The sequence below is a fragment of the Mixophyes fleayi genome, chromosome 9 (genome assembly GCF_038048845.1).
Source record: "Mixophyes fleayi isolate aMixFle1 chromosome 9, aMixFle1.hap1, whole genome shotgun sequence".
NCBI lineage: Eukaryota > Metazoa > Chordata > Amphibia > Anura > Limnodynastidae > Mixophyes > Mixophyes fleayi.
Window position 1 is genome coordinate 64554408 of NC_134410.1, and position 15541 is coordinate 64569948.

Sequence of the window (15541 nt, forward strand, 5' to 3'; positions counted from 1 at the left end):
GCTCGCACTCGCTAGGAGGCGAGGCAGCTGTATTACCCAGCGCACGCACCTGGGCACTATAGATATGGCGTGCGCCGAGCAGATACCCGGTGGTCATCTTTCCAGAGGCACAGGAAGTCGGGAACAGCCAGAAGGGAGGGCAGGAGTTCAGGGATGGACTTCCTTCCTCCCATTCATTTCCTGCAGCGAACGGAGGACATTTCTCACGTGGAAACACCAGGAGAACATCGTACAGCACTCTGCCTCTCCTCAGACTGCAGTGCATACTCTATCTGGTATCGTTAAAGGCTTTGTAGCCAATTAAGAGATTGCAGGGAGATTGTTGTGTTTACTGTGGTTGTGACTTTTAGATTACTATCTTTCACATACAGGACTGTATTATCCATTGTTGGGGGAGAGTGCCATTTATTATAGGACTACCTAGTATAGAGACTTGGTAAGACTCCTATCTAAACAGCCAGCAAATTTCTAAGATTTTAAGAACTGGTTCCATTTATCGGCTTGCTTAAAAATATGGCTGAGAAGGGGACAACAGGAAGCAAGGCACACTATCTACTGTGTTATATTCTACCTGTACCAAGTGTAATACTAAATTATCTGTTGGACAGCCAGGCCAGTATGCTCTTTGCGCAGCCTGTAGCGCTGACGTCCAAGCGTGGCACAACCCAGCCCAGCCGGTGTCTACAGCAGTGGAGGAACCACTCTGGGTAAGATCCCTGTCAACAGCCGTGGAAAAACTCACTAGTGTGATGCTACGGGCAACAGAGGTACATGAACACTCTACTTCAAACACCCTAACACACAGTCAGGCTGACGAGGCCACAGTTTCACAGGCTGAGGCTGCTCACAAAGAGGATAGATTATTATCTATAACTCACAGGGGCAAAGGATTATCCCCGATACGGTATTAGAACTCAGATCACTCCTCAGCAGAGGAAGGGGAGTTAGATTTAAATCCAAAAGGAGGAAACTCGTCAGGACGGTGATGCTGCCTCAGCCCGTCGCCTCATTTTAGGCTTTGCTGAGCCTGAACCCACGTCACCATCAGGTTTTTCCTTCTTTAAAAAGACCAAGGCACAATTCGCAGCTTTTCCACAGTCACCAGAAATGTTGGAAATAATAGCAGAGGCTTAGCAAAGGCCTAATAAACAATTTATGATGCCAGATAGGTTCAAGTTTCTTTACCCCCTGCCACCAGAGGACTCTATTAAATGGGAGATTTTACCTAGGGTAGACACCCCAGTAGCACGCTTATCTTCATCCTCTGCCATTCCCATTAAGGAGCGGATATCCCTTAGGGATCCTACTGAAAAAAATGCAACTTAGCTCTCCGCTCAGCCTATACCGCGGTTGGCAGCCTGTTTAGACCTAATATGGCCGTAGTTTGGGCGAACATGGCCATCCAACTATGGACTGAAAGATTGGTGAGGGGATTACAGGAAAACACACATCGTACGGACCTCTTAACGTTAGCAGAACATGTACTAGAGATGTCTGCATACGTAGTGAACGCAGCCATGGACGTTGTATCCTTCAATGCCAAGTTGTCGGCACTACTTATTGCAGCCCGGCGTAGCCTATGGTTATGGTCGTGGACAGTAGATGCAGATTCTAAAAGAGCCTTAGAAAACTTACCTTTTTATGGGGTGACTGTTCGACTCAGAGCTGAAAAAGGTTATACAGGAAGCCACGGGAGGCAAAAGCACCTCCCTTACCACTGTAAATAATAGACCCCGGCAGGTAGATTTTGGAATTTTGCCCGAGGCAGGGTTGTCTCGCCAAAGGCAGAGGGGACAGAGGCAAACCCACTGCTTGACAGAGCCCCTCTAGGGGAAACACAGGTGGGGATGCGTCCTCTTCGATTCCGAGATCAATGGTGGGCATCCACCACGGATCTTTGGATTCAAGGAATCATGTCCCGGGGCTACATCATAGATCTGTCCTAGTTTCCTAGAGGTTTTTCACCACGCTCCTTCCCCTGTGCCCACTCAAGCGCAAAGCGCTTCAGGAAGCCATCCAAAAACTGCTGGCAGCACAAGTGATAATACAATTACCACTTCAGGAGAGGTGACGAGGTTTTTACTCCAACCTCTTCCTTGTACCAAAGCCGGATGCCACCTTCCGAACGATTCCAAAATCTTCAGTTGCTAAATAAGCAACTAAACGTTCAGAAGTTTCGAATGGAATCTCTTCGTTGAGTTATTGCCGGTATAGAATAAGGGCTAATGAATAATAATCTAATCCGCGCACGCACCCAGCTGCTGCCTCACGCCAGACCGTTGCCCAGGAGATGGTCGGGACCACGTTATTGGAAGTGACGTCTCGGTCGTCATGAAGGCTTGTGACATTGACAATTTATTAAGCTGTGAAAAGCCTTGGTAAAGTCATCTCAGGATGGTTTTAAATATATTTTTCAATGGTTTCCAGCTGAAGTCTCTCTGGCTTCACTGAATCCCTCATGGGGCAAGCAATATGCCCACAGCACTTCCTCCATTTGCCAGCAGTGTTAAGCTGCAGACCAATGCAATCATACTTCACATGCAATGTCTAACAATTTCACCAACGACTGAAAGTCCAGATTAGTATGACAATTCATGCGTACACACCTACACAATTCACCTTCACATCTGTTATCTTCATATCCATCTGTTGCAAAGACATTGTTCCATAGTGGACTGTGATTTTTAGGACGTTTATAAAACCAAATCAATAGATGAAATGTGTTTTGGTATAATAATATATGATTGTGGGAGCGTATACACTCTTGCAATGACCAAATTGTCATGAATCGTGAGATCTGCGCAATAATTGTATAGGTGTGTACCCAGCTTTAGGCTGCCAGTGAAGAAGGTAATGTCAGATCATCATATAAATTACATTTGGGCCCTAAAAATTTGATAAAACTAAAATATAGAAAAGATGTCCCTGCTTGCATATTTTTCATTAAAGAGAAAGGGACACCCACTTTCTTTTAATAAATACATTGTAAAGAAACTTATTTTTCACAAGCACATTTACTACATTTTAAAGCAAAGAGTTTTCTAATATGTCGCTAGTATATTTACTGGCGACTCATAAGATTGATTGTGTATGACATATTTAATAAATAATAAAGTACAGGACTTTGATCTTGTAATTGGAGTTACAATATGAGTTCTTACGAGAGGAATACCATTTTTTTCTTCTTCTTTTGTGAATGTTACATGTATCAGTAGAGCACCCCTATATTATAAAATTTGATGAATTTATAATACGATCATTTATTGTTTGGTAACATTTTAGTGCAGTGAGGGTATACTTTTGTGTTTTATGTATACATCCCAAGAGGGTGCAGAGGTCTTTCATGGCTCCTTAATTTTTATCAGGTCCTGACGCTCAGAAGGCTACACCTATATGTTCAAAGCCTTCAAATACTTTACCGTTCCACCTCACTTCCACCACAACTTAATATCCTACTGAATGAAGTTCACTATGTTACATTAAATCTTATCCCTTACTTGGTTCTGCTGGGCCGTATGCCGTATCCGCAGTCAGGGGTGGATTGGCCATAGAGCCTACCGGGTCATTTCCCGATAGGCCGGTGAAAGGGGGAAGCTGGTAGACTTTTAATTTAATTATGGAGTTTAGGTGGGGGCTAATTATTTAATGGGTGCTATTTTATTTGTGGGGTGATGGGACAATTTAATTTAGTGGGGGGCTATTTAACTTAATAGTGGGGCCTAGTAAATTAAGATGGGGTGACGGGACCTTTAAGGCAAGGGTTGAGTTTCGGGAGAAGGGCTATTTATTAAATGTGAATATAAATTATTTAATGCCAGGAATCGCTGTGGGAAATGGAAACGTTAAACGTAATTGCTATCAATTTTTTGCTGGGGTTGGTTGAAGGGAAATTGTTCTATTTATTAAATGCCTATACTATTAATTTAATGAAAGGGTTGGTTGGAAAGAAATAGATCTATTTATGTGAGTACTATTTTAATGTTGGGGCCGGAGGGAGGCCTAATTATTAAAAAATGATGCTATTGAATTAAAGCCTTGGCTGGTTGGTGTTTTCTAATTTACATGTATTATTTTTTCCCCCAAATAGGGCCCCCATTATTCCAGGATCCAGGCAAGCAGTACCTGGTCTAAAGACACATGCAGCCATAAGTGGTCAAAGTGACAACAACATGTAGGAGAGAGCAGAACAGTCTGCCAACTGTCCTGAAACTGGTGGTGCAGTCCCGAATTTGAGCGATTGTCTTGCTTGGTCCGACTGAAAGGAAAGCTGGGAAGTATGTCCGGCTTCACACTGTACTGCTGCTTGTGAAGGCATGCACCTAACAGCAGTGCACACAGTTTTGCCTGTGCATTGGTCTAAAGTGTGTCTAAAATGATAACCCTCCCTCCTTAAAGTTACTTAATTATACCACCTGAGTGTGTGCAGGCTAGAATTTGACTATATAAGGATTTAAGTCTGTTTCCAGCCTTCCACTGCAGATTCCCTGGAACCTCACCTGTCCCTATGAAGGAAAGGTGTGGCAAATAGGCGTAGACCTGGTCAAGAAGTTCAGTTGTTATTCAGACCAAACACCAGAAAGGGTAAGAAATGTGATTGATCTAAGTGACATTGATTGTGGAATGATTGTTGTGGTTTGAGTATCTCAGAAGCTGTTTATCTCCTGGAATTTTTACACATGAAGAGAGTTTACTGAGAATGGTGCACAAAAACAGAAAACATTCAGTGAGCGGCAGTTCAGTGATAAAAACAGGCTATTTCGTCTACTATCGAGCCTTACCTGTTGCTGGATAAATCTTTAGAGGAAGGAAAACTGTCATCTGTACATGTATTCTGGACTTCTGGTAGAAGCCATCCACCCTGATTTATGTGGTTGTTTTTATCTCTATGTATGTTCTTAACTACGTGTACAATTTTACTGTTAAGTGTGCAATTAAAACGTTAATACACTAGAGAGCTTCTCTCCTATTTCCTTTATGGTACCCTGTAGTTCACTGTATCCAGAGAGTCTTTTGGGAGGATAAAGCACATTTGTTATACAGTGCCGCTGAGAAAGAAGACTTTCTTTAAGCATATAGAGCACAAGGGAGTTGGTGGTGCGAGACACATAATTGAGGATATTTCGTCTTCAACTAAATCTTGGGACATTTCTGGGACTCCCACTCTATGTTGACAGATTTATATTGAATGTACTACACTATCATATTCTATTTTCGTTTTACATGTTTTCTGGTATATCTGCAAGAGTACAAGCAAGGACTTCTACTCATATTTATGTGTACATCCTTGAGCGCCCTTTGTACGTATAATTTTTATCCTGTTAGTATAAACCGGTTTGTGTTTTTGCACAAAAAGACATGCTGCTAAGGAATACATTTGATTTATATTAATTTAGATGTCTCAAAATATCTCCCAACTCGACACCTCCATTCTGCACGATATCTGCGCCCCTCTTCCACTCTCATCACTGCCTCCCATTCTCATTTACAGGACTCTTTTGGGGCTGCACCCTTACCCTTGTGTATCAAACCATTGTCCCATAGATTGTAAGCAGGGCCCTCTTACCTCTCTGGATGTATGTATTACCCAGTATTGTTTTATTACCGTTTGTTCCCAATTGTAAAGAGCTATGGAATCTGCTTGTGCTATATAAATAAATGATGATGATGTACTTTATAGAATTGGACAAGTGTTTGAACACAAGGCACATAATGATTTTGCTGATGTTTACAAGATATGTTTTATCCATGGCATTACCATCCTCGTCCAGGTTAACCCCATCTGTCTCTGGTGCCTCATCCACACTGGATGTGATTTCTGTTATAAGATTCCCAAGTCCCAGAGCTCCCAACCCTGCAAGGTGTTTCTTTGACTCCTGAAAGAGAATCAAAAACAGTCACATTATCTATTTTGTTTTTAAATAAAGCATTTTATATAAAACTATTGCCTCAACTATTTAGGACATTGATTTAAACTATTTATCTGATCTCTAACTATTTCTTAATATACACTATCTGTAATAGTTCAATCAATAAAAGATACATGTGTAAAGAAAAGAGTGCAAGGAACAAGCTAAATAGCATAGAGAATAAAGGTGGTGAACTTAGGGTTGATTACTCTATTATGTTGAATATACTATATGTATGAACTGTAAATGCAAGGCTTTCTGTGCTAACAGTAAAATACTTTAATTTAAATACATACATATGTTGTGCGTATTGGCTATTTATGACGGATCTATACTGTGAAGTAGGGATGTGCACCGGCCACTTTTGGTGTCTCGTGTTTTGGGTTCGGATTTGTTTCGCAAAACACCTGACGAAAGGTTTTGGTTCGGATTTAAGGTTTTGGATTCAGATTTATTTTGAAAAAAACATAAAAAGTGCTAAAAACCAGTTTTGTGTTTTTTTTTTTTTCACTCCTACGCTATTATTAACCTCAATAACATTCAATAACAATCATTTCCACTAATTTCCAGTCTATTCTGAACACCTCACAATATTGTTTTTAGGCCAAAAGGTTGCACCGAGGTAGCTTGAGCACATAATGCCAAAAAAAAAGGGTACAAGATGGAATTGTTCTGGGTCCTCCCTCCCACCCCTCGCGAGATTCAACGCGAGACTTGGACGACAGAGCCTCGTTTTCAATTTTTTGCCCGCTGGAAATATCCGAACAGTGCTCGGATCCCGTTCGGATCCGCACTATTCGGGTGGGCTCGGATTAGCGGAATCCGAGCCCGCTCATCTCTACTGTGAAGTAGCGCTGGGATACAGTAGTTAGTTATTGGATAAGTAATTCTGTAAGGCTTAAGTGTTATTTAGTGTGGTGAAACGACTGAATAAGGCACATTATTTAAGGAAGTGTGTATAAAAGTACAAATGTATCAGAGAACAGAATAAGAAGATAGTGTGCGCAATTAAGGCGTAACCACAGGATGTTACTACGTCCTTTTCTTATCCAACATGCTACCAAAACTCTAATATACCTTCTTGACTACTGCAACATCCTGCTATCTGCCATTCCCGACGCCCATCTATCCCTGCTTTAATACATCCTAAATGCAGCTGCAAGACTGATCTTCCTCACCGCTCCACCACTTTGCAAATCCCTACACTGGCTTCCTGTGTCCAGCAGAATAACATTCAGATTACTAACCCTTACCTACAAAGCTCTCAACACCATCACCCCTACATACATCTCAAATGTCATATAATATTCTCCCTCTCGTTCTTTTAGATCTGCCTTTGACCTACGCCTTGTCTCGTCTCTGGTAACAATCTCTCACTCTCGCCTACAAGACTTCTCCCGTGCTGCTCCCCACTTATGGAATTCCCCACCACACCCAATCAGGTTTTCCCACAGCCTTCATATATTTAGACGCTCTCTGAAACCCATCTCTTTTTTTAAAGCGAACAATACTCTGCCTTTACCACATACACTAATGCACCCTCACAACTGTCCCAATCTTAGATGCTGAACCATGAACCACACTCGCTCTTCTTGTTTCAGCTGCGCCCTCTTACACTTAGAATGTAACCTCTCTCATGAGCAGAGCCCTCCATACCCTTTGTTTTAATGTCTGCATTTATTTTGGGACAATGTATAATATGCATTTCCTGTTTTCTCTACTGTACGGCACTGCAGAGCACTGTGGCACCTATGATAATAAACATAAACGGAGGACGGAAGGTTTCAGTAATGCTGGGCACACAGCAACTGATCCTGCAGACTGTTTTTGTGGGTTCAGAAGTTGACAAACACAGGCAGATAATTAGTATCTTTCAACAGCATTTACTAACAAATACTGCAGCAATGTGATCGATTTCTGCTAATTATTCCTAGTAGGGTTCTCATTCGTTAGTTCCTGTATGGGCACCTGACCCTTTTTAAAGAGCATCTGGACCTTAAGTTTGGTAAAAGCGTGCCCTTCTAGGCCCACCATAATCTTGAATCCCCACTGTACCCATCTCTGCAACTCCTTATATATCACACTCCATTTGCCAATGGAAAAAGTCTGAGAAAAGAAAGGATATTAAAAAAAAAAAAAAAAAAAAAAAACCCCTCAAAAAAATAATATAAAACAGAACAATTGGGATGTATAACTGCATGACATAACACAAGAATAGTGATGGGCCCATGATGATGCAGTTGCCTCAAATAGGATTTGAAGCACAATGTCATTTTATCGCTCAGAGAGTATGGACCATAGTCAAACTTATCAATATGTCTAATGAGTATTAAAGATACAATAAAATAGCACAAGTGAATTAGTCTGTATAAAGGAAGAGAAGGGCGCCATTTCACTGACATCTGTAAGATACACAACACGAGCACAGCGCCCTCCATACCCTTTGCTTATCTGGGTCTGTCCTCGCCTGGTTCACCTCATACCTCGCTAACCGCTCCTTCTCTGTATCCACGTCTGGCTCCTCCTCCATCCCCTCCCCTCTTCCTGTCGGAGTCCCTCAGGACTCTGTTCTCGGCCATCTACTCTTTTCACTCTATACCTCCTCCCTTGGTGCTCTCATCTCCTCCTTCGGTCTTCAGTATCACCTTTATGCCGATGACATCCAACTCTACACCTCCTCGCCCGATCTCTCCCACACCCTCCTCTCTCGTGTATCCGACTGCCTCTCTGCCATCTCCTCCTGGATGTCCTCCCGCTTTCTCAAAATTAACATCTCTAAAACTGAACTCATTGTCTTTTCTCCCCCCCAGGCTCCCCTCCCACCATGACCTCTCGATCACCGTCAACAGCACCACCATCTCTTCTGTCACCCAACTTCGCTGCCTGGGCGTTAACTTCGACTCCTCTCTCTCTTTTGCACCCCACATTCAATCCCTCGCCCAAGCCTGTCGCTTTCAGCTTCGCAATGTTGCCCGCATCCGGCCCTTCCGCTCTCAGGATGCCACCAAAATCATCATCCACGCACTCATTATCTCCCGCCTCGATTATTGCAACCTCCTCCTCTCTGGCCTCCCCCTCTGCCACCTTGTCCCCCTCCGCTCTATTCTCAATGCGGCTGCAAGACTCATCTTCCTCTCTCGCCGCTCCTCCTCCGCATCCCCCCTCTGCCTTGCCCTTCACTGGCTCCCCATCCCCTACAGAATCCTTTTCAAACTCCTGACCACCACGTTCAAGGCGCTTTCCCAGTCCACTCCCCCCTATATCTCTAACCTCCTCTCCATTCACACTCCTGCCCTCTCCCTGCGCCCGGCCAATGACCGTCGCCTCTCCTCCACCCTGGTCACCTCTTCCCACTCCAGAATCCAGGACTTCTCCCGTGCAGCCCCCCTTCACTGGAACAACCTCCCTCGCTCCATCCGTCTCTCTCCCAATCTAATCTCCTTCAAACGAGCACTTAAAACTCACCTCTTCCTTAAAGCCTACCATCCTTCCACCTAACCCATATTCCCCTCTCTCCTCCCGGTCCCTTCTCCCTCCCTTATGCATCAACTGACTCCCTTTGTGCCTGAGTCTTTTTCACCCTCCCTTAGGATGTAAGCTCACTTGAGCAGGGCCCTCTTCCCTCCTGTATCCATACCTGTTCTTCTGCTCCGTCCTTACTGCATTAGCCTGCCTGGAGCCTCTGAAGTTTGGTATTTATTGTTCAGTAATGTCTCACCCTGTATAGTCTACTGTTTTGTACAGTGTACGGCGCTGCAGAACCCTTGTGGCGCCAAACAAATAAAGGATAATAATAATAATAAGATGGTACACAAATTTACACAATTAGGATGGAGATTTTTTTTCTATTATTTTATTTAAAGCCAAGTGCAACTTTTATTCAGCTTTACTTATATTTCATATTTTACAGGTGAACGGATGGTAGACAATTATTTATCTACAGATTAGTGATCTCTATGGAAAAGTGCATGTAAGATGCAAAAGGTTTTAAAAAAAAATAATCAATGACAGAATATGGACAAACGAAAGTGCATCACAATATTGCTCTACATGTTGCTTCCCACACTTCTCCATAAAAGCAATGATCACTATTTGAGCACATTTCCCTCCTGTCACAAAAGGGGACACATGTTAACAGAATTAGAAATGAATATAACTTGCCTAATGTGTTTTATTTCTAACTAGCAGTACAAAATGTTACAAAGTATAAAGTTTACTTATTTACAATTAAGCTGTGTTTTAATGATCTCAAGACCATCTGTGTACTGTCTTTTTGAGCTTAAAACAACACTACGGTATCACTGCAAGGTGGTAAAACAAAAATTGAAAAATAAATCACTCATGATGGCAACACAGGACTGCCTCAAAGATTTAAACTAGATCAAAAATCAATTTAGACATGCAACGGGTGGATCAAACTGCAGAGATAGGCTTGTTCAGTGTTTTAAATCTGCTGAGTCACTCTGTCAGTCTCTACAATGGTTGCCTGTTTTTTAAGGAATCCAATATAAAATTCTTCTAACATACAAGGCAATCACCAAAATTGCACCAACATACATCTCCTCACTTGTCCCAAAATATCTCCCAACTCGACACCTCCGTTCTGCACAAGATCTGCGTCTCTCTTCCACTATCCTCACTTCCTCCCAATTCTCGGTTACAGGACTCTTTTCGAGCTGCACCCACTTTATGGAATTCACTCCTTCAATATTGCAATTTTAACATATTGAAAACTTAAGAAGTCAAATCAAATCTGTTTGAGGAAGGGCTATAATCAATGTATGACTTTCCTCCAGTCTTCAGACCTTCAAGCGTTCTCTGAAAACCCACCACTTCAGACAAGCTTAGAATATTCCTCTACCCGCCTCTTAATCTCCCTAGTTTACCCCATTATCACCCTCTACACAGCTAACACAAGACAACAACCCTCTGACCAACAAAGTTGTGTGACTGAGCATACAGCCCACTAAATACTTTGTAACCTTTGCATTCTAGCTGGACAAATATTCAATATGATGTAGCACTTACCCTTGTGTATTAAACAATTGTCCAACAGATTGTGACCTTTGCGAGCAGGGCCCTCTTACCTCTCTGTATGTATATATTACCCAGTATTGTTTATTACCGTTTGTTCCTAATTGTAAAGTGCTACAGAATCTGCTGGCGCTATATAAATGTTGATTATGATGTCTAGGATACAGCTAGGTAGCTTTGTCAAAACTGAGCAAATTGCTGACCTAACCAACATACAATGGACGGAGGTACATTCCACCCAACAAAATGTAGAACATGGAGAAAGGATTAATATCCTGCATGTGAAAGTAACAAAACAAAATTGGTATTTTATACTGACTTTTTCTGTCTTTGCTCACTGGATTTCATTCACAGTAACAATTTTTTGTTTTTTTTGGGGAGAGAGCAATGAAGTGACTAAGAATGAATAGAGCTGACAAGTGCCCTGCTGATCACAGACAGAAGTGGATAAGGGGGTGGGGGGGGGGGGGGTCACTGGAACAAAAATGTATAAATCCAACGTAAATACATTCCAGTGTATTAAGAAGTATCTAAAATACTTTACAAAAATATTAGTAATATGCCTATTTAAATTATGTTTTTTCGGTTAGGCCACATACACACTTACTTTACATGCATCCACTAGCATTTTTAACATATTGAAAATTTAAGAAGTCAAATCATATCAGTTTGAGGAAGGACTATAGCGAGGGTTGACCAGTTATTGAGTTCCAGACAATATTTGTCTGTCTTCAGTCAGAAATAGGACATCACAAATGCACAATGATGCACACAGGGCCAGTTCTACACTAGTGGAGTCCACAATGAAAAGTGCCTTTGACAGTCCTCCCCCACGGATATTATGTATTGTAATCCTTACTAAAAATTAAATTCCATTATTCAAATGCATTAGTTAATCCGTGAACCCTGCTGATTTTACAGGCTTTTCTAATAGAATACTGCTTACATGTGTAGTTATAATCCATGGAAAGGACATTTGCTATTATATTAGGCCCATCCTGGTGAGACACTTCCTGAACAAGATGGTGTGGTTTTGTGTAGCCAATGAAATGTATGAAAAGAAAACTGCTATGTCAAAGAGCTGTAATTAAGTACAGTCATGGTTTTGAGAATGACACAAATATTGGTTTTTAGACCTTTTTGTCAGATGTTGCTATGGTATACTGAAGTAAAATTACAAGCATTTTAGAAGTGTCAAATGCTTTTATTGACAATTACATTGAGTTTATGCCATATTTGCAGTGTTGATCCTTCTTTATGAAGACCTCTGCAATTCACCCTGACATGCTGTCAAATCATATTCTGGGCCACATACCGACTGATGGCCACCCATTCTTGCCTAATCAATGCTTGGAGTTTTTCAGAATTTGTGGGTTTTTGTTTGTCCACCCGCCTCTTGAGGAATGACCACAAGTTCTCAATGGGATTAAGGTCTGGGGAGTTTCCTGGCCATGGACCCAAAATTTCAATGTTTTGATCCCCGAGCCACTTAATTATCGCTTTTGCCTTATGGCAAGGTGCTCCATCATGCTGGAAAAGGCATTGTTCATCACCAAACTGTTCTTGGATAGTTGGGAGAAGTTGCTCTTGGAGGATGTTTTGGTAGCAGTCTCTATTCATGGCTGTGATCTTAGACACTTCCTTGGTTGAGAAGTATCCCCACACATGAATGGTCTCAGGATGCTTTACTGTTGGCATGACAGGGCTGATGGTAGTGCTCACCTTTCCTTCTTCAGACAAGCGTTTTTCCAGCCTCAAATAATCTGAAAGGGGATTCATCAGAGAAAATGACTTTACCCCAGTCACCAGCAGTCCAATCTCTGTACATTTTGCAGAATATCAGTCTGTGCCTGATGTTTTTCTTGGAGAGAAGTGGCTTCTTTGCTGGCCTTCTTGACACTAGGCCATCCTCCAAAAGTCTTCACCTCACTGTGCATGCAGATGCACTCACATCTGCCTGCTGCTATTCCTGAGCAAGCTCTGTACTGGTAGTGTGTGTCCTTGCCCCAATCCCACAGCTGAATCAACGTTAGGAGACTGTCCTGGCGCTTGCTGGAGGTTCTTTGGCACCCTGAAGCCTTCTTCACAACTAGTGAACCTCTCTCTGAAGTTCTTGATGATCTGATAAATTGTTGATTTAGGTGCAATCTTACTAGCAGCAATATCCTTGCCTGTGAAGCCCTTTTTGTGCAAAGCAATGGTGACTGCACGTGTGTCCTTCAGGTAAATATGGTTAACAGATGAAGAACAATGATTTCAAGCACCACCCTCATTTTAAAGCTTCCAGTCTGTTATTCTAACTCAATCAGAATGAAAGTGTGATCTCCAGCCTTGTCCTCGTCAACACTCTCACCTGTGTTAACGAGAGAATCACTGACCTGATGTCAGCTGGTCCTTTTGTGGCAGGGCTGAAATGCAGTGAAAATGTTTTGGGGATAAAGTTCATTGTCATGGCAAAGAGGGACTCTGAAATTATTCAGAATTCATCTATCTGATCACTCTTCATGACATTCTGGAGTATATGCAAATTGCCATCATAAAAACTGAGGCAGCAGACTTTGTGAAAAATAATATTTGTGTCATTCTCAAGTCTTTTGGCCATGACTGTACAACACTTGCCAGCCAAATCTGACTAGTATACAAAGCACAATGTAGTACGTTACAGCAAAATCCACTTTCCCACATAAAATCATCCACGACAACATATGCAGTGTTATGGACCATAGAATCACATAATGTGGTACATTTACCCCACAGGTACCACTGATTCAAACACAAGATTTCAGATATCCATCGCAGAAAATCTCAGTTGTTACAAAGCCCCCAAATAGATAAATGCATACAACTTGGAAGTATTTAGAAGTTAGATGCACGCATATGAGAAAACTATACCATCTTCCTACCAGCAATTTTAACTCCAAGTCACATATTTCATAAACCTATTAATCATTTATACATATACATGCATACTTGCTAAGCATTTCAGGCAGAAGAATATATAGTATATCCATCAACTCCAAAATCAGAAATGTACGGACACATAGGATTGTAACATTTTATTAAACCACTTTTACTTATATTTCTGTATACAAAAACCTAAGCAGTCTGATAAATGATAAATATCATAAGCCACGGACACAAACACAACACAATTGCAATACACAATAATATGCAGACAACTCGCACATCTTTATCAGTCTAAAACATAGACCATTATCATTGAAAAGCGAGGGCTTGAGAGTTAAAATATTGACTTAACTATCCAAAATGGGTCAGATGGGCAAAATATAGAACTCCAGAAGTATTTATAATCGCTATGCCACAATATTTACAAAGTCCAGCAACTCACTCCCACTACAAATCATCCATCACACAGCAAGTCCCTTGTTTGCCTAATCCTGACCTTGTCCAACACAGAATCATCCTCCAGCTGTCCATCCTCGTTAATATTCCCAAACAAAAACCCGGTAATGGAGAACGGCCGCTCCTCATCACTCTCCGAGTCCGACATTTCAACCCGGAAATAAACCGTAGGCAACCGGAAGCAGCTTTGGTAAACATGACCTCTGCTCGGCCCCCAAACCAACAGTGAAACGCAGCCACTTCCGCATCCGGGAACCGGGGCATTTCCTTCAGATGGACACTGTAAATTATCTTGGTACAAGTGCACTGAAAGTAACATTTAATAGGAAGGTTTTGTTTAATTTAATCCCGTGTTTCCATATCGTGTTTAAATTGATAAAATACAAATTGCATTTACACAATCGAAAATTCTCCGACATGATTCTTTCCGTTAGGTAATTTTAGTTGACAAGCACAATTAACGTTAACTTTTGCTTAAAGCTCCACGTTTACGTGTTAAGAGTAAAAATAACGTATGTACTGCGACGCACACTGCAACTCAATTTGCTAATATATTATGGTGTCTGGTTAAATTAAATTACACAATACACTTTATTGTGAGAATATATACCTGACCTGCATTGTTTGGTGATCAAATATGTATTTTTGCAGCAGAGCTGTGAATGTTTGGTAAATGCTGTGAGTATGGCAGGTAAATGGTTAATCCTTTTAACTTGCCCACTTGTTGGTTTTTCTACTTGTAGCCTTATGTATCATCCTAGCACATCCGCTACCTTAGTGGATACAAATTGAAAAACAAAACAGTGATGTTATCCACACACTGTATTTAAATTTCTTTTCAGGAACATATACCAAGGGCTTCACCACACCAACAGGTTAATATACATGCCTATCATAAAATGAGCTATATTCACCGTCTTTGCTGGAACGATGTTCCATCTGCTCAGCCACCTTTGTTTACTTCACTGCCAGCAAGGTGGGTCCAAGGCCCAAAATCTCCCCAACTCCTAAGAAAATTGCAGCCTGCTCAATCTAAGAGCAAAAATAATTTAACAATACTTTAGCAATCTCTGCTAAAAATAACTTAAATCTAAAAATATATGAGTTAATGTTGCTAAAATGTTGCCCCCTTCTTAAAAAGTTAGAGAGTGGGGATGCCAAGCACACTTAACCTTTGTTGTCAAGTAGCTTGGCATCCCCTGCTATCGCCACTGGCACTATGATAAAATAAATTATAT

At 41.5% G+C, this 15541-nt stretch overlaps 1 protein-coding gene across 4 annotated transcripts in view; it reads right to left on the bottom strand.

The window, feature by feature from the left end:
* TAF1 (TATA-box binding protein associated factor 1) overlaps positions 1 to 14489 on the bottom strand; it is an 87626-nt gene extending 73137 nt beyond the window's left edge. For all 4 annotated transcript variants that reach the window (XM_075184450.1, XM_075184449.1, XM_075184448.1 and 1 more), the window contains exons 1-2: positions 14344 to 14489; positions 5756 to 5873 (exon numbers count right to left, since the gene is read on the bottom strand). In XM_075184450.1, the coding sequence (XP_075040551.1) occupies positions 5756 to 5873; positions 14344 to 14451 (226 nt within the window). In that variant the 5' untranslated portion in view covers positions 14452 to 14489. The remainder of the gene's footprint in view (positions 1 to 5755; positions 5874 to 14343) is intronic.
* Between the last annotated feature and the right edge of the window lie 1052 nt (positions 14490 to 15541).